Source organism: Oncorhynchus mykiss, chromosome 1 (assembly GCF_013265735.2).
Source record: "Oncorhynchus mykiss isolate Arlee chromosome 1, USDA_OmykA_1.1, whole genome shotgun sequence".
NCBI classification, from domain to species: Eukaryota; Metazoa; Chordata; class Actinopteri; order Salmoniformes; family Salmonidae; genus Oncorhynchus; species Oncorhynchus mykiss.
Window position 1 is genome coordinate 8,989,978 of NC_048565.1, and position 19,993 is coordinate 9,009,970.

Sequence of the window (19,993 nt, forward strand, 5' to 3'; positions counted from 1 at the left end):
ACAAGTACATTAGAGTGTCTAGTTTGAGAAATAGACAACTCACAAGTCCTCAACTGGCTTTATTAAATAGCACCCGCAAACACCAGTCTTAACGTCAACAGTGAAGAGGCCATTCCGGGATGCTGGCCTAGGCAGAGTTGCAAAGAAAAAGCCATATCTCAGACTGGCTAATAAAAATTAAAGATGGGCAAAATAACACAGAAACTGGACAGAGGAAGATTGGAAAAAAGTGTTATGGACAGACAAATCTAAGTTTGAGGTGTTCAGATCACAAAGAAGAACATTCATGAGATGCAGAAAAAAATGAAAAGATGCTGGAGGAGTGCTTGACGCCGTCTGTCAAGAATGGTGGAGGTAATGTGATGATTTGCGGGTGCTTTGATGGTGGTAAAGTGGGAGATTTGTACAGGGTAAAAGGGATCTTGAAAAAGGAAGGCTATCACTCCATTTTGCAACGCCATGCCATACCCTGTGGACAGCACTTAATTGGAGCCAATGTCCTCCTACAACAGGACAATGACCCAAAGCACAGCTCCAAACTATGCAGCTTGACCGTATGGTACGTATGAAGTGCCCATCAAGCCAATCCAACTTGTGGGAGGTGCTTCTGGAAGCATGGGGTGAAGTCTCTTCAGATTACCTCAGCAAATTGACAACTAGAATGCCAAAGGTCTGCAAGGCTGTAATTGCTGCAAATGGAGGATTCTTTGACGAAAGCAAAGTTTGAAGGACACAATTATTATTTCAATTAAAAATCATTATTTATAACCTTATCAACATCTTGACTATATTTCCTATTAATTTTGCAACTCATTTCATGTGTGTTTTCATGGAAAACAAGGACATTTCTAACCCTAACCCAAACTTTTGAACGGTAGTAAAAATATTTAGAACAAAATAGAAAGGTACATTTCCAGAAGAAAATGTGGTGTGCTTGCTAGCTTGTTTTAAAGTATGTATGGTTGTTAAATAGGTTATAGTAGTGGTAGTGACTGCAGTAGTAATGGTGGTGACTGGTTATAGTTGAAAAAGTAGGTAAATGGAAAGATTGTTTGATTGGTTGATCGGTTGATTGGATAGGATAAGACAGGATAGTATGAAACATGTAAAAGTGGGTTTGGTGTTTCTAGTTACTGTTGGTGAGTTATTTTATGCAAATTTGTGCACATTTATATAGTTATAGTTTTGAAGAATTTGACGTTAGGATAGCCTGACCATGAGAAAGTTGGTTTTGTGTCTCTAGCTTGGACATTTTATGCAGATTTGAAATGGTTATAGTAAAAAAACAAACATAACTGGCATAAAAAAAATCGGAATGCAAGGAACATCTCAACTTTGGTTTAGTGTTGATAGTTTAAAGTTTAAGAGGAGAAACGTGCCAAAATGTTCAACCTGGACTCAGGGTTAGACATAACATAGTAAATGTAAATCTATCTCCTCCATTTAGTATAATATGTTACGTTTTGTATGGTATGTATTCATTTATGGATGTCCATTATCTGTTTCGTATGATACTGTATGTTTCCGAATGACAATTTGTACTATATATTACAAATTGAAATTCGTACAATATGTCAAGAATTTGCAATACATACGATGTTACGAATTCCAATTAAGCTAATGTTAGCTAGGTGGTTAACGTTAGCTAGGCTAGGGGTTAGGGTTAAGGTTAAGATAAGGTTAAGTGGTTAGGGGAAGGGTTAGCTAACATGCAACTAAGAAGTTGCAAAGTAGTTAAAAAAAGGAGAAAATTGTTGCAAAGTGGCTAACATGCTAAAGTTGTCCGTGGTGAGATTCGAACCCGAAACCTTTGGGTTGCTATATGTTCATATAATAAAGTAAACTTCTGTCTTATGTAACCATACCAAACATAGCATATCACACCAATATGAGTGTATTGTCTTTACTTTTACTATGTTACAACTAGTGTATGAGACCAGGCTGAAATTTCCCCCATGTAAATCAATGGCCCTTTTATTGTCATTGAAATGCATTGGGAGCTCATTTAAATATTGTTGTAGTACAAAAAGTATAAATACTGTCAAAAATATTTTCTCAAGGAATCTAAGCTGGGGCAGTCTGCACATTTGAAAGTTGTTTTCATGTTAATAGCCTGAGTTGTTTAATAGCCAGAGCAGGCAGAATAATAATAATAATAATAATAATAAGAATCAGTAGTATGTTAGAAATATAGTTGTGTTGTGTTTTGCCTTCAGCACATTAATCCATTATTTTTTATATTCATTCATTTCTTAAAAAGTTATTCAAGTATAAATTACAAACTTGACGTATTCATTTCCAAAATGACCCAAATTGCAGGTAAATTGCAGGTTGTTTTACAACCCTAGTACCAATCAACTTCCATCAAACAAAGTAGAATCCTCTCAACATGTCACAAAGAAGCCTAAGACACTTCTAATCAAAACAATACACTTTTTAGGTAAAAAGCTTTCAACTTCAAAAGACTGTTGATTTCAAGTGCAGACGGAAGAGACAATAATGGCCTGACACAGCAATGACTACTCAGGACTCAATAGCCAAGGCACTTACTTGAAATGCTAGAGCTGGCTCGGCCTCTGCTATGGTATTTACTTCCAAAGAGCTCTTGGAGGGTGGCTCTGATTGCGTTTTGCAGTCTATGGACCTAAAGAGAAAGGACAGAAAGGACAGTTGAATCAATAATACATGCATTAATTACTCCCTAAACACGATTAAGTCAGAGCACTTTACTTTCTTCAGCTTTCTTGATGATGCTTCAACAGTGTGCAGACCTTCTGAAAGGCTCTTTATTTCCAATGTACTGGTTGTTCAGGGTTTCGTCTTTATAGCGACCGACTGCTCTTAAGCAATGGGCTGCACTACACTAGATTAATTGAATGAGTGTTTTTTGGTTACCTTTTCTGTGATAATGACCATTTCCAATACCACCTGCAGTATATACAGTAAGGCAGACATCTAGTGAATAGGGAGGGGATGTCCTTTAGATGACCTTTTCAGCATGCACAAAAGAGGCGGGGGTGCCTGACTACCGTCATTATAATAGCTATGATTGTGGCCCCACTTAGGTAAAAATATTCTCTCATACTTTGAACTACTTCACAATTCAAGTGAATTAAAGTGAAGAGCGATATTGAAGTGGTGAGTAGAGCAGAGTTTCCCAACTCCGGTCCTCCAGTACCCACAACAGCACACATGTTGTTGTAGCCCCGGACAAACACACCTGATTCAACTTGTCAAGGGCTTTGATGATTAGTTGACAAGTAGAATCAGCTGTTCTTGTCCGGGGCCATAACAAAAATATGTATTTTTGGGGTTACTGGAGGACCGGAGTTGGGAACCACTGGTGTAGAGTATAGTGCAAAGACACAGCAACTTACCAGATTTGTAACTGACATCGATGTAACAGGTGCATGAAGGTTACTTACCACAGAAGTTCACTGGAGGAGTTTTTCGATGAACCCCGTCTCTCCAATTTCCACTTTCTGCTGCTGTTTCGTTCAGTGTGGACATTGAGCTCCTCCCATTTCTCCAAAGGAGAGGCAATGTTGACTGAAAAGAGCAATCACAGAGAAATCAGTTTAACAGCAAGCTAAATAAAATAAAATTGCCAACTGGACAGATCCATGACAGAGACATGCGTTTTTCTTGTAAATGACACCCAGGGTTATTATGAAACTCTATGTCATTAATTAATCAAACTAAGCATTGTCTGACTTGCTACGCATTGTTAGAACTCAGTTGAAGAGTAAAAGGCTTTAACCTCCTCAACTTGCTAATGGGAAACTAATCGTCTGTTACCTCTTAATCTATTTTAAGATGATCTGTTCATTACTTACTGCCTGATCCTCCTTCGGATGATCTTGAACATGAACAAGGTCAACTCCTTTGGACTTCATAAGGGAAACTCATTTGGACTTCATAAGGGAAACTTTTCAATGTGGCAAGGTTGTTTAAGCGTTTAGGAGACTGGGGACGTGAGGTTAATACCATTCCTGGTTTAATGTTATGAAAATGGCAATGAGTTATGCTCTAGATATTAGGTAGTCATGACGACATGATACAAATTAAATTCTGCGTAACTATTGGCTGTAAGAGATCATCCTTTAAACCTGCACCTAAGTGTTCATCTACACAGCTGTTTGTTTAGTCATACTTGAAAGTGACAATGGCCACTAAACATGATGAGGGACATAGTTGTGGTCCAACAGCCAGTTTAGATCATTATAGTCGGGCAAACCAAAAATGTATCCTGACAAGCGCCATCGAGAGTTTATAGTCAATCCCTCATACATGACATGAGGAATCACTATAAATTGACAATAGTTTCAGTGGTAAACCATCTGGGTAGAAAGAGCAGACGCTCTGAGCTATCCAATCAGGACCAAGAATACTGCTACTGGTAAACCATTTTGGTAGAAAGAGCAGACGCTCTGAGCTATCCAATCAGGGCCAAGACTACTGCTACTGGTAAACCATTTTGGTAGAAAGAGCAGACGCTCTGAGCTATCCAATCAGGACCAAGACTACTGCTACTGGTAAACCATTTTGGTAGAAAGAGCAGACGCTTTGAGCTATCCAATCAGGACCAAGACTACTGCTACTGGTAAACCATTTTGGTAGAAAGAGCAGACGCTCTGAGCTATCCAATCAGGACCAAGACTACTGCTACTGGTAAACCATTTTGGTAGAAAGAGCAGATGTTCTGAGCTATCCAATCAGGACCAAGACTACTGCTACTGGTAAACCATTTTGGTAGAAAGAGCAGACGCTCTGAGCTATCCAATCAGGACCAAGACTACTGCTACTGGTAAACCATCTTGGTAGAAAGAGCAGACGCTCTGAGCTATCCAATCAGGGCCAAGACTACTGCTACTGGTAAACTATCTTGGTAGAAAGAGCAGATGCTCTGAGCTATCCAACCAGGACCAAGACTACTGCTACTGGTAAAACTCTCTCCGCAGACGCTGTGAGTAAGGCCTTTAAACAGGTCAACATTCACAAGGCCGCAGGGCCAGACGGATTACCAGGACATGTACTCTGAGGTTGTGCTGACCAACTGGCAAGTGTCTTCACTGACATTTTCAACCTCTCCCAGTCTGTAATAACAACATGTTTCAAGCAGACCACCATAGTCCCTGTGCCCAAGAACACTAACGTAACCTGCCTAAATTACTACCAACCCCAGTGTACCTGAGTCAAGTGACACTCTTTCAGGAGTGTGGGGACAGGGGACAGTCTGCTCTACATCCACCTGGATCAGCTCGGTCTCGTCCGTCGTCTTTTTCCGGTGAGGCATGTTCTTAGGCCCGTCCCCACGTGACAGCAGAGGGCTCTTCTTGTCCTGCTTGCTGTTCCTTCTCTCTCCGGGCTCGCTGAGGTCCAATAGATCCAATGTGGAGGACAGAACTGGAGGGGGAAATCATACTATAGTGAACAAAAATATAAACGCAACATGTAAAGTGTTGGTCCCATGTTTCATGAGCTGAAATATTAAGAGCCCAGAAATTTTCTGTACACACAAAAAGCTTATTTCTCTCAAATATTGTTGACAAATTTGTTTACATCCCTGTTAGTGAGCATTTATCCTAATCCATCAACCTGACAGGTGTGGTATATCAAGAAGCTGGTTAAATTATGATCATTACACATGTGCACGTTGTGTGGGGACAATAAAAGCACACTCTAAAATGTGAATTTTTTTCACACAATACATCTGCCACAGATGTATCAAGTTTTGCGGGTGTGTGCAATTAGCCTGCTAACTGCAGGAATGTCCACCAGAGCTGTTGCCAGAGAATTTAATGTTCATTTCTATACCATAAGCCGCCTCCAATGTTGTTTAGAGAATTTGGCAGTACGTCCAACCTGCCTCAAAACCGCAGACCACATGTAACCACGTCAGCCCAGGAACTCCGGCTTCTTCACCTGAGGGATCATCTGAGACCAGCCAACCGGACAGCTGATGAAACTGAGGAGTATTTCTATCTGTAATAAAGTCCTTTTGTGGGGAAAAACTCATTCTGATTGGCTGAGCCATACTCTCCAGTGTGAGGGCCTGGCTCCCAAGTGGGTGGGCCTATGCCCTCCCAGGCCAAACCATGGCTGAGCACCTGCCCAGTCATGTGAAATCCATAGATTAGGGCTTAATTAATTAATTTCAATTGACCGATTTCCTTATATGAACTGTAACTCAGTAAAATCGTTGAAATTGTTGCTTTTATATCTTTGTTCAGTATAGTTTAGCTTCTTGGTAGATCAGTTCAAATCTTTGCTTTACAGAGACTCATCTTCCTTAAAGCAGTCAAGACAAACCTAATTAACATTCCTGAACAGACTTGTGACTCTGAAATTAGTGACTCAAGGAGGGATTCATTACGAGACATAATTTTTCACGTCATTTTTGATTTACACACATTTTTTTATTTGCAACTCTGGTAAACAATCAGTAACAGTTTTACCTCACATTTCTCTGCACATTGTTGAGTGAATACCTTGTCAAGGGTATTACTTCCATCGGTTGCCCCCTGGTTAGGTACTTCCAGGAGTTTCTCTACCTCACTGAAGATCTAAGTATACTTTGATGGCCAGACTGGGGACAGCTAAGGCAGCCTTGGCGGAGCTTTTCTGTTTGGTAAATTAAGCAATTTAATCCCAGACCATTAGACCGGTAAGGACAAGGACAGGGACCCTTTTTTTAATGGTAAAGGCTTTTTTTGTCCATGTTCATTTAACCACTCACAGCCTGTAGTATGAGAATGAAAACGCCCTTCCCGCCTTAATAATGATGTCTTGATAGTCAGGTTTCATTTTGATAAAGGTAGCGGCGGCAGGTAGTCTAACGGTTAACAGCGTTGGGCCAGTAACCGAAAGGGCGCTGGTTTGAATCCCCGAACCAACTAGGTGAAAAAGCAGTCTGTGGCCTTGTGCAAGGCACTTAACCCTAATTGCTCTGGATAAGAGCGTCTACTAAAATTGTAATAGTTTAATTAACTACCAAGTCAAGGGGCATCTCAGATGCAAACTCAATTTATTGGAGTAAATTAATTTACATTGTGAGTATATTACCATGTTGAGTTATTTAACCCTTGTTTTACCAGGTAAGTTGACTGAGAACACATTCTCATTTACAGCAATAGTTACAGGGGAGAGGAGGGGGACAAATGAGCCAATTTTAAACTGAGGATGATTAGGTGGCCATGATGGTATGAAGGCCAGATTGGGAATGGGATTTTTAGAGAACACAGAGGGTCAGGACACCCGTTTAATGTCCCATCCGAAAGACGGCTATTTAAAAAAAAAAGTACCTTAATTTAACTAGGCAAGTCAGTTAAGAACAAATTCTTATTTACAATGACTGCCTACTGGGGAACAGTGGGTTATAACTGCCTTGTTCAGGGGCAGTACAACAGATTTCTACCTTGTCAGCTCAGGGATTTGATATAGCAACCTTTCAGTTATTAGCCCAACGCTCTAACCACTAGGCTACCTGCATAGATAGATTTAACAGATGAAAACAAATAAAGGCTAGTTTATTGTCAGGTGCTGAATTGCAGTGTGTGAAGAACACTTAATAATGTCCGTGTCGTTCCTTCTGTAAATGCACAATTTTGTGTATTAAACTGTGGCTTTTTTTTGCATTTGTTAAACCTAGTTTGTTAGTGTAAAAGGGAGTGCCTCCCGGGTGGCGCAGTGGTTAAGGGCACTGTACTGCAGCGCCAGCTGTGCCATCAGAGTCCCTGGGTTCGTGCCCAGGCTCTGTTGTAACCGGCCGCGACCGGGAGGTCCGTGGGGCAACGCACAATTGGCCCTAGCGTCGCCCGGGTTAGGGAGGGCTTGGTCGGTAGGGGTGTCCTTGTCTCATCACGCACCAGTGACTCCTGTGGTGGGCTGGGCGCATTGTGTGCTCACCAAGGTGGCACGGTGTTTCCTCCGGTGCATTGGTGCTGCTGTCTTCCGGGTTGGATGCGTGCTGTGTTAAGAAGCAGTGCGGCTTGGTTGGGTTGTGTATCGGAGGACGCATGACTTTCAACCTTCGTCTCTCCCGAGCCCGTACGTACTAGCGATGAGACAAGATAGTAGCTACTACAACAATTGGATACCATGAAATTGGGGAGAAAAAGGGGTAAAATAAAAAACGCTATCTTAATACATGTTCTTATTTACGTTTCTGCTCTTTTGCTCACCAGTATTTCTACTTGCACATCATCATCTGCTCATTTATCACTCCAGTGTTAATTTGCTAAATTATAATTACTTCGCTACTATGGCCTATTTATTGCCTACCTCCTCATGCCATTTGCACACACTGTATATAGATATTTTTTTCTATTGTGTTATTGACTGTATGTTTGTTTATTCCATGTAACTCTGTGTTGTTGTTTGTGTTGCACTGCTTTGCGTTATCTTGGCCAGGTCGCAGTTGTAAATGAGAACTTGTTCTCAACTAGCTTATCTGTAAGAGCTAGCATTATATTGCTGTGATTTCCCTCATCATACAACTGGGCTCCTGAGTGGTGCAGCGGTCTAAGGCAATACATCTCAGTGCAAGAGGCTACACTACAGTCCCTGGTTTAAATCCAGGCTATATCACATCTGGCTATGATTGGGAGTCACGTAGGACCTTGCACAATTGACCCAGTGTTGTTGGGGTAGGCTGTCATTGTAAATAAGAATTTGTTTTTAAACTGACTTGCCTAGTTAAATAAAGGATAAATTACAGACATGATCAGCCTCTGCTGTGTGCACACATATCTCTGTAAATAACAATGTGTGTGCAGAACACTTGAGAAAGTCCACGTAGGTCCTTTTGTAAATAACACACTGCTGTTTTATGATAAACGAACGGGATGCTCCTCTGAATGTTATCTGAAGGTAATTAGTGTGTGCTGCTCCTTGATATCTCTGTGCTCCTCAAATTAGGAATGCAATTAGAAATCAGAGGAAGCGCTTGTGGGAGATGGAGACGTCGCCTGAAGTGTTATCTGTGTCAGGAGAAAAGCCATGTCCTGAAAGAAACCAAGATGGTTGACCTTGAGTCTACTTGAGATGACCTTGAGGCTACTTGAGATGATGAGGTTGTCTCCAAATAGTCTTGCCAGCTGGAAGGCATATTTGACGTGTATTGTGTGTATGTCATACGAAGGATAGTATACCGTTTCTATCGTAGCGTTCTGAGCTTCGCTATTGAGTCATTGAAGTGATTGAGTCCACATTGTCATGGACATGTTAAAGTTTATATTTCAGTTGTTTACATGGTCTGTTGGATTTTGTGGTCAGTTCACTTTTAGTGAAGATACTGTGTACATTCTATCTGAACACATAATATCTCACAGTTACAGGTACAACGTTCTTTATTGCAGTTTATTGTGGTCAGGTAAAGTCATGTTTGTGTAAATTGTTTTTCAAAATGTGTAATAATATCCACATGGCAGTCATTGACACTGAAATACAGTACATGGATATTGCATTGATAAATAGACAATAAAACACAAGTTAAAAATATAAGTGAAAAACATGACAATATTTACATCATTAACGTTTGGGGATACTCAAGAGAACAATGAATGGAGTCTCAGTGGATCTTTCGCAAGATAGTTTTTTTTTTTCTAGCCTATTGGAAATAAAATTGTCCATTGGTATTGTCAAGAGTTGATAATTTGTGTTAGACTTTTGTATCGTGACAGCTCAACCTGTGGATATTACTGACAAGCGAGTCACTGTTGTTTCCTATGTTTCACTCTCTACGGCGCCACTGACCTTCGGTTGGGAGCCGATCGTCTAAATGACTAATTTTAAATCATCCCAATCTACTCTGTGTGACTACACAGCAGGGAATCAGACCGCCGTAACTCCTGACATTAGCTAGAGCAACTGACAGAAAAAAAAGCCCATGCTTTTAGTTACAGTACTTTCCTCGACACACTAACAACAGAATGAACTGGCCGTGTCTGTATACTTAATCATTTCAGACACTGAGACTGAAAACGAGCAGAAGGCGGTGGCCTCTCACCCTATTGGATCAAACATTAGGTTCTGACAGTAGGCAGGACAAGGTTCATCTATAAACTACCCCTTTATAGAGATGACCTCCATTTAATCATTTTTTTGTTTGTTGTTTTTTTGACTGTTGTCGTTGTTGTTTAAGGTCTAAATTAATAACGTGGTAAAAACTGAGTTGGTAATCTGCTACATGAGCTTCGTTCTGTGACTGTGTCCATACGGCTATCGTGTAACATTACCACGGTATGTTGTCAGAACTTTGTATTATGCATTGAGTAGAGTAAATATTGATGACCACGCTGAAACAATAATACAATTCCCCTGATGTAACTTTAAAGTAGTCCTCTATGACATTAACTTCAGTCAACTTATATAGTGTTACTCCCTTTCACATACCCTGTTACCAAAAAACAGATATGAGGTCTGTGAAAATGGAGCTCTGTTTTTCCAGGTCAATTCATTAACAGTTCCATTGTTAATTTTATTTATTTCACCTTTATTTAACCAGGTAGGCTAGTTGAGAACAAGTTCTCATTTACAACTGTGACCTGGCCAAGATAAAGCAAAGCAGTGCGACTAAAACAACATCACAGAGTTACACATGGAATAAACAAACATACAGTCAATAACACAATAGAAAAATCTATACATAGTGTGTGCAAATTAAGTGAGGAGGTAAGGCAATAAATAAGTCATAGTGGCTAAGTAATTACAATTTAGCATTAACACTGGAGTGATAGATGTGCAGATGAGGATGTGCAGTAGAGATACTGGTGAGTAAAAGAGCAGAAAAAAAACTAAATATGGGGATGAGGTAGGTAGTTTGGGCTATTTACAGATGGGCTATTTACAGATGGGCTGTGTACAGCTGCAGCGATCGGTATGCTGCTCTGACAGCTGATGCTTGAAGTTAGTGAGGGGGTTTAACAGCTCTCTTATTTGAATTGCAAACAGCCAACCCCCCCCCCCCCCCATGGTTAAACAAAACACACCACCCCTCACAAATTTCTGGTTCAAACTGATATGTATAAAAGGGGATATACATGCAAGAAAGTTGTAAATAAGGGTCTGTTTGAAAGGGGGTCATATCAACATGGCTTTATTGTTATTATTATTATTATTATTATGTCTGAAATAGGTCATCATGTTATGAAACGCCAATGGCCAATGCATGAAGCGGCTACTACAGCCGTCGGGGCTGGGTAGACAGAGAGGAGAGGGAGGTCGGTGGAGGTACCTGCTGTGTTCGAAGTCACTAGGCGGGCAGCGCCATGGCACTTGGTCTCACAGAGAAAGTCGTCGATGGAGGGGCTTAGCAGGGGGCGGCTCTCTTGTTGCTCACTCACCAGCTGCAAGTGCAAACAGACGACACTGCTTAAAATCACACACAAAATATGCCTTTTTTGGCCCTTTTCCTGGAAATGTCAACGTGACCGAGACATTATGATAACAAGTAGTGATGTGTCACTTCATTGGCCATTTGAAACAGTGCATCATGTAATTCAAACAAAGTGATGACACGACCTGACGTGACCTACCAATCCTCCACTAGTTCATGAGTGTTCTGTTTTACCCTTTAAGTGCTGACCACATTGCCCACGTTGACCACATACATGTCATTCAATAATTCCATCCAAACGTCTGGTGCGCGTCAACAAGCGTCTGCGTAGCCAGGTGCTAAAATAGAACTTGATTGTATTTTTTACACTTGATGCGCTGCAAGTCCCGCCTCTCCCATCTCCTCATTGGTTATTAGGAGCATATAGAGTACCCATGTGGGTTATTGGAAGATGAACTGAGGTCCACACTCCAGTCCAGTTGGTGGTGGTAATGCACCTTAAAGTTGTTTGCCAACTCTATATAAAGTCCACAGAAGAAGAAGACTGAAGGAGGAGAGATTACTAGAAATTAACTCGGTTTCCCCTTTCATCTGTGTATTAATTGTCAGAGTAGAGAACTCACAATTTTGTGTGACTCAAAATGTGTCAAAATTCTACAAAGATCCAGAAAAAAATGACATTTTTTCCCCAGTAAAATAACAACCTAATGTTTATATCCCAGGACAAATGATCTAGCAACAGCAAGCTAGCTAGCTAAATGTCCATGAATGTTTAATGCATTTCGACTTGTCCCCAAATTAATATAGTTGGTACAGAGTTTGTTTTGATATTTCAACTTGAGTCTCCTGAACGTGTCTGGACAAAATCAATATGCGTGCGATGGCAAACTCATATGCTCTGTCTAGTCAGCATGAATAGGCTCAGTTGAATGTTAGCTTTGTGAATCCTTCATCTGCCTCTCCCAGTGTTCTATCCAGACTAGCTGAGGAGACTAACCTCTCCCAGTGTTCTATCCAGTCTAGCTGAGGAGTCTAACCTCTCCCAGTGTTCTATCCAGTCTAGCTGAGGAGACTAATCTCTCCCAGTGTCCTATCCAGACTAGCTGAGGAGTCTAACCTCTCCCAGTGTTCTATCCAGACTAGCTGAGGAGACTAACCTCTCCCAGTGTCCTATCCAGACTAGCTGAGGAGTCTAACCTCTCCAAGTGTCCTATCCAGACTAGCTGAGGAGACTAATCTTTCCCAGTGTCCTATCCAGACTAGCTGAGGAGTCTAACCTCTCCCAGTGTCCTATCCAGACTAGCTGAGGAGACTAATCTTTCCCAGTGTTCTATTCAGACTAGCTGAGGAGACTAACCTGTCCCAGTGTACTATCCAAACTAGCTGTGACTAGCTGAGGAAGAGACTTACTGGGTGTGTCCCCAAGTGTAATTGCTCAGCCATTAGCAGTTGTTTATCTCAGTTCCCAAACACATGCTGAAGTTAATCACCTTGCCTGTGAGGCATCCTGGACTGTCGCTGTAGGTTTGCCAACACTGCTGTGGCATAGGTTACATCCCATCCATCATAATTACCCCTGAAGTAGTTGCTCTAGTGACAAAAATGATTCAAAATATGGATTTGTTTTGATATAAAAATAGCCCCACCATCATTATTGTCTGCTTGTACAATGCTGTCGAAGAGGAAACATGACATTTGCCATCCCTGATCTCCAGAGCAATTGTTTTTCAGGCAGAAACTTAATGATACAAAAGCTGAATAACAGATGCACATCCAGGTGTGTTCAGCAGGTGCTGGAGTTATAGGTGAACTCATGAACAATAAACAGGACAATGCCACACACTGCTGCTCATGCTCCCAGGTGATTTTTATTGTAACAACGTTTTGTTCTTAGGTCTTCATCAGGCATCCATATCCCAGCTGGGGTTGGAAGGCCCCATACATAGGGGCAGTGCTCAGTGACATCACTTCCTGAAGCAGGAAGTAAAAACATATAACATAGGTTCACAATATCAACATTCAATATATAAAAATATATAATCATACATGAAGAATGTGATCAATATTTACAGTCAAAAGTTTGAACACACCTACTCATTCAAGTGTTTTTCTTTATTTTTTCTATTTTCTACATTGTAGAATAATAGTGAAGACATCAAAACTATGAAATAACACATGGAATCATGTAGTAACCAAAGAAGTGTTAAACAAACCAAAATCTATTTTAGATTTGAGATTCTTAAAAATAGCCACCTTTGCCTTGATGACAGCTCTGCACACTCTTGGCATTCTCTCAACCAGCTTCATGAGGAATGCTTTTCCAACAGTCTTGAAGGAGTTCACACATACTGAGCACTTGTTGGCTGCTTTTCCTTCACTCTGTGGTCCAACTCATCCCAAACCATCTAAATTGGGTTGAGGCCAGGTGATTGTGGAAGCCAGGTCATCTGATGCAGCACTCCATCACTCTCCTTGGTCAAATAACCCTTACACAGCCTGGAGGTGTGTTTTGGGTCATTGTCCTGTTGGAAAAAAAATGATAGTCCCAATAAGCGCAAACCCGATGGGATGGCATATCTCTACAGAATGCGGTGGTAGCCATGCTGGTTAAGTGTACCTTGAATTCTAAATAAATCGCTGACAGTGTCACCAGCAAAGCACCCCCACACCATCACACCTCCTCCTCCATGCTTCACGTTTGGAACCACACATGCAGAGATAATCCGTTCACCCACTCTGCGTCTCACAAATACATGGCGGTTGGAACCAAAAATCTCCAATTTGGACTCCAGACCAAAGGACAAATTTCCACTGTCTAATGTCAATTGCTCGTGTTTCTTGGCCTAAGCAAGTCTCTTCTTCTTATTGGTGTCCTTTAGTAGTCGTTTCTTTGCAGCAATTCGACCATGAATGCCTGATTCACACAGTCTCCTCTGAACAGTTGATGGTGAGATGTGCCTGTTACTTGAACTCTGTGAAGCATTTATTTGGGATACAATTTCTGAGGCTGGTAACTCTAATGAACTTATCCTCTGCAGCAGAGGTAACTCTGGGTCTTCCTTTCCTGTGGCGGTCCTCATGAGAGCCAGTTTCATCATAGCGCTTGATGGTTTTTGCGACTGCACTTGAAAAAACGTTCAAAGTTCTTGACATTTTTCGTATTGACTGAGCTTCATGTCTTAAAGTAATGATGGACTGTCGTTACTCTTTGCTTATTTGAGCTGTTCTTGCCATAATATGGACTTGGTCTTTTACCAAATAGGGCTAGCTCTGTATACCCCCCTACCTTGTCACCACACAACTGATTGGCTCAAACGCATTAAGAATGAAAGAAATTTCACAAATTAACTTTTAAGAAGGCACACCTGTTAATGGAAATGCATTCCAGGTGACTACCTCATGATGCTGGTTAAGAGAATGCCAAGAGTGTGCAAAGCTGTCATCAAGGTGAAGGGTGGCTATTTGAATCTCAAATATGAAATATTTTTTGGTTACTACATGTGTTATTTCATAGTTTTGATGTCTTCACTATTATTTGGCAATGTAGAAAATTGTAAAAAGAAAGAAAAACACTTGAATGACTAGGTGTGGTCTGAAACTATTGACAGGTAGTGTGTGTGTATATATATACCGTTGAAGTCGGAAGTTTACATACACTTAGGTTGGAGTCATTAATACACCACACATTTCTTGTTAACAAACTATAGTTTTGGCAAGTCGGTTAGGACATCTACTTTGCACATGACACAAGTAATTTTTCCAAAAATTGTTTATAGACAGATTATTTCACTTATAATTCACTGTATCACAATTCCAGTGGGTCAGAAGTTAACATACACTAAGCTGACTGTGCCTTTAAACAGCTCGGAAAATTCCAGAAAATGATGTCATGGCTTTAGAAGCTTCTGATAGGCTAATTGACATCATTTGAGTCAATTGGAGGTGTACCTGTGGATGTATTTCAAGGCCAACCTTCAAACTCAGTGCCTCTTTGCTTGACACCATGGGAAAATCAGCCAAGACCTCAGAAAAATAATTGTAGACCTCCACAAGTCTGGGTCATCCTTGGGAACAATTTCCAAACGCCTGAAGGTTCATCTGTACAAACAATAGTAAGCAAGTATAAACACCATGGGACCATGCAGCCATCATACCGCTCAGGAAGGAGACGCGTTCAGTCTCCTGGAGATGAACGTACTTGGGTGCAAAAAGTGCAAATCAATCCCAGAACAACAGCAAAGAATCTTGTGAAGATGCTGGAGGAAACAGGTACAAAAGTATCTATATCCACAGTAAAATGAGTCCTATATCGACATAACTTGAAAGGCCGCTCAGCAGGGAAGAAGCCACTGCTCCAAAACCACCATAAAAAAGCCAGACTACGGTTTGCAACTGCACATGGGGACAAAGATCGTACTTTTTGGAGAAATGTCCTCTGGTCTGATGAAACAAAAATAGAACTGTTTGGCCATAATGACCATCATTATGTTTGGAGGAAAAAGGGGGAGGCTTGCAAGCTTAAGAACACCATCCCAACCGTGAAGCACGGGGGTGGCAGCATTATGTTGTGGGGGTGCTTATCTGCAGGACAGACTGGTGCACTTCACAAAATAGATGGCATCACGAGGGAGGAAAATTATGTGGATATATTGAAGCAACATCTCAAGACATCAGTCAGGAAGTTAAAGCTTGGTCGCAAATGGGTCTTCCAAATGGCAAGCATACTTCCAAAGTTGTGGCAACAAAGTCAAGGTATTGGAATGGCCATCACAAAGCCCTGACCTCAAACCTATAGAACATTTGTGGGCAGAACTGAAAAAGTTTGTGCGAGCAAGGAGGCCTACAAACCTGACTCAGTTACACCAGCTCTGTCAGTGTGTGTCAGAATGGGCCAAAATTCACTCAACTTTTTGTGGGAAGCTTGTGGAAGGCTACCTGAAACATTTGACTCATGTTGAACAATTTAAAGGCAATGCTACCAAATACTAATTGAGTGTATGTAAACTTCTGACCCACTGGGAATGTGATGAAAGAAATAAAAGCTGAAGTAAATACTACTACTACTACTACTATTCTGACATTTCACATTCTTAAAATAAAGTGTTGATCCTAACTGACCTAAGACGGGGAATTTTTACCAGGATGAAATGTCAGGAATTGTGAAAAACTGAGTTTAAATGTATTTGGCTAAGGTGTATGTAAACATCCGACTTCAACTGTGTGTGTGTGTATGTGTATATATATATATATATATATATATATATATATATATATATATATATATATATGATAGACAATTTTCAATTAGGGTAAAAACAAGAGACTAGTTTGGACATTTTGGAACTTTAAAAACGTTTTTAAGTCAAACTCCTCGTTAAGGCCAAGAGTAGATAATGTGTTGAGCCTGTGGATCCAGAAAGTGTCCCTTTGAAGATGTTTCCTCTCAATGTCCCCTCCCTGTGTGACATCTTGAAGACTTCTATTCCAATGCATCCCAGAGAGCTAATAGGATGTGAGAATCTTAATGATGGCACTAAAATATGTATTACTAGCCATGAGGTTGCACACAGCCTGCCATACGCTTGATATGAAAGGTGATGCCCACGGCTTCATGATCCGTCTGTATGTGCTCAATGTGTGGCTCTAACAATAACAGATGTTCCCGCAACTATATTTTCTGGGAATTAATGATGTGGCTGTTTATTAGCCATTACGGCCAAATTGAAAACAAAAACTTTTAACCCTTTTTAGGCAACTTGGACATTATCCAATTATGGTTACGGTTATGAAAAATGTCACATACGTTTGTTTACATTTTATGTTTGCTGGGGAGAACCATTTGAGTTCAAAGATGCTGGAACTGTAATAGCTAAGTGTTGCACAGAGGCACCTCCAGCCAGGATTTCAGGATCGATGGTTTTATATTGGATGCCTTACTCTATTTCACCCTCTAAACCGCAAAACGTATCTTCCTACAGTATATTTGCAAGCAGAATATGGGCCCTTAATGAGAAAAGTGAATCATTTCGGAGCCCCCGTCACTTAATTAGATGATCTCCACTTATTCAATTAAAAAAGGCGCCTCTCTTTTGGCAAAAATATAAAAAGATTGCTGACATTAATGGGAATTATTAAAGGGACAGACCTCATCCGGGAAATGACAACCGATGGCTCAGAGAAGCACTGAGAGAAGCCCTGCCGGGCCATTATAGACATGCGGGACACAGAATAACAAACTGCTCTGTTTATTGCTTATTCATCATTATAAACTCGGTGGTTCGAGCCCTGAATGCTGATTGGCTGACAGCCGTGGTTTATCAGGTTGCCATTCCTGTAATATAACAATGTTGGGTGAATCAGTGCTACCTCAGGCCATGCAAGAGTTACATTCTTGTTATGTCACCAGTCAGCTCCTGATGAAATCAAGTGGACATTTTTCAAATATCAAACTTTAAGCTAGGCAATGGCTAGCGAAGTAATCGCACAAGCAATCACAACATACTGTTAAACAGATTTCAAAATGGCAGGCATTTCATCCCTCTCTCTGGTATTGTCCATTTGCTCATCGTTTGTTCCCGTGTTCATCGAAGAGAGAAGAGAGAGGCAGTCTCTTAACATTTCATTCATTCACCATTGTCATTATTGTTGGTCAGACCACCAGTGTATTTCCATGTCCTGACCCTGTGAGTGACATATACAGGGTGGTCCTAAGGCAGGGTTGTCAAATTCATTCCATGGAGGGCGTAGTGTCTGCTGGTTTTTGTCTTTTTCCTTTTAATTGAGACCTAGATAACCGGGTGAGGGGAGCTCCTAACCTTAATTGATCAATTACGTTTGACACGTGTCCTACACTAAACAAAATGAGGGGTTCAACAAGGGTTCTTCTAAGATCCTGAAAGACCCCCAAAAGGTTATTTCAAGAACCCCATAGGAGGTGGGGGTCATCAAGTTGGTGCAAATGGACAGAAAATGGACACAACTCAATGGATATCGATCAACAAGGAGGTTAAAATATGTTGGCTATGAGAATATGTTGGCTATGAGAATATGTTGGATATGAGAATATGTTGGCTATGAGAATATGTTGGATATGAGAATATGTTGGATATGAGAATATGTTGGCTATGAGAATATGTTGGCTATGAGAATATGTTGGATATGAGAATATGTTGGATATGAGAATATGTTGGCTATGAGAATATGTTGGATATGAGAATATGTTGGCTATGAGAATATGTTGGATATAAGAATATGTTGGCTATGAGAATATGTTGGCTATGAGAATATGTTGGCTATGAGAATATGTTGGATATGAGAATATGTTGGATATAGGAATATGTTGAAGGCTAGCTGTTTTGTGTTCAGATGACTGAACTGCTCACTTCTGTATCAGTGTCTGCAGTCAAACAGACGAGGAGGCATACAAAGGTATGTCAATTGGTATTGGTATGTTATGCAGATCACGTGTACCATCCTCCTCCCTGACCTCTTCAATGAATATCCCATAGGCCTCGACATTATGTGGTATGTGCATTAAAACCATACAGTCTTTTTCATTAACATTTTCCACAAAATCTAAAGTATGAACACTGTTGTGTGCATGTTTTGTTAAATCATCTGTATAGTTACTATTTTTGGGGTGGGGATTCACAGACTTCACGCTCCCTACACCTCTGACGAATATAACTGTTCAATTAACATGCACTGTAAAATCATTCTGGCTATGGATACGGAGAACGTCAACACATTAACATCAACACGCCAGAGGATAAACCCATTGGACTTGGGGCTCTGCTGGGAGTTTACCTCATATTTAGAATGTTTAATTGTGCTTTGCCACTAAAATCATAATAAACACTGACAATTTAAAAAATGGTGCTATTGTTGTTATTGTTATGTTTATTATTATTATTAATCATAAGGGAGGGGTTAGTTAAAAAAAATGTACCCCAAAAGGTTCTTCAAAAGGTTATTTGAGGATCCATTAAAAGGGGTTCTTTGAAGAAGGAGAAGGGGTTCCCCATCAGTTTCAATGTGAAGAACCCCTAAAGAATACTCCAGAAACCTTTTCTTTTTAGAGTGTAGTGTGTCCATGATGGAAGCTATTGGAAAGATGTGTCCATCATGGAGACCCTGGGACTTCCCTGTAGATGTCACTCACACAGTCAGGTGAAGGCTAGCGGCACATGTAAATACACTGTGCACACATCGTAGGAAGCCCTTCGAGACCCGGGATATAAAGGCCAATGGCAAATTTAAATCCATTCAAAGTTTAAATTCCATTCATGGACGCATGTGCCTGTGTAACTTTTGACAACACTTTCAACTTTGCCGACGGTGATCAGTGGGGAACATCTGTCGGTGAATAACGATTTATTTCCGTCACATTTGCGTAATGTTCACAGAGGACAAGCATTATGTGATGCATTATGGAGAGACGGCTTGTGAAACTCCATGATGTTCACGTGATGATCGCCCATAAAGGTAGTCTTCCTTCAATGCCTCCCATCTATTTAGCGTCAAATAAGACAAATTGCGGTGCCAGGATGCAGGCCAAAAACCTTGTCTGTAGACGAGTGTGCGTCGTGAGGTGGATCATCACTAACTGTAGCTCTTAATGGGATTCCTAACCCTTCCTTTCCCTTGACAGAATAG

The 19,993-nt window shown here is 40.7% G+C and overlaps 1 protein-coding gene across 5 annotated transcripts in view; it reads right to left on the minus strand.

The window, feature by feature from the left end:
• The window catches only part of pex5la (peroxisomal biogenesis factor 5-like a), a 180,702-nt gene that overhangs the window by 72,110 nt on the left and 88,599 nt on the right, over positions 1-19,993 (minus strand). For all 5 annotated transcript variants that reach the window (XR_005053504.1, XM_036989311.1, XM_036989309.1 and 2 more), the window contains exons 2-5: positions 11,237-11,348; positions 5,191-5,406; positions 3,426-3,549; positions 2,551-2,644 (exon numbers count right to left, since the gene is read on the minus strand). Coding sequence is in view for 4 of the 5 variants with exons in the window: in XM_036989311.1 (XP_036845206.1) it covers positions 2,551-2,644; positions 3,426-3,549; positions 5,191-5,406; positions 11,237-11,348 (546 nt within the window). In the remaining variant the exon portion in view is untranslated. The remainder of the gene's footprint in view (positions 1-2,550; positions 2,645-3,425; positions 3,550-5,190; positions 5,407-11,236; positions 11,349-19,993) is intronic.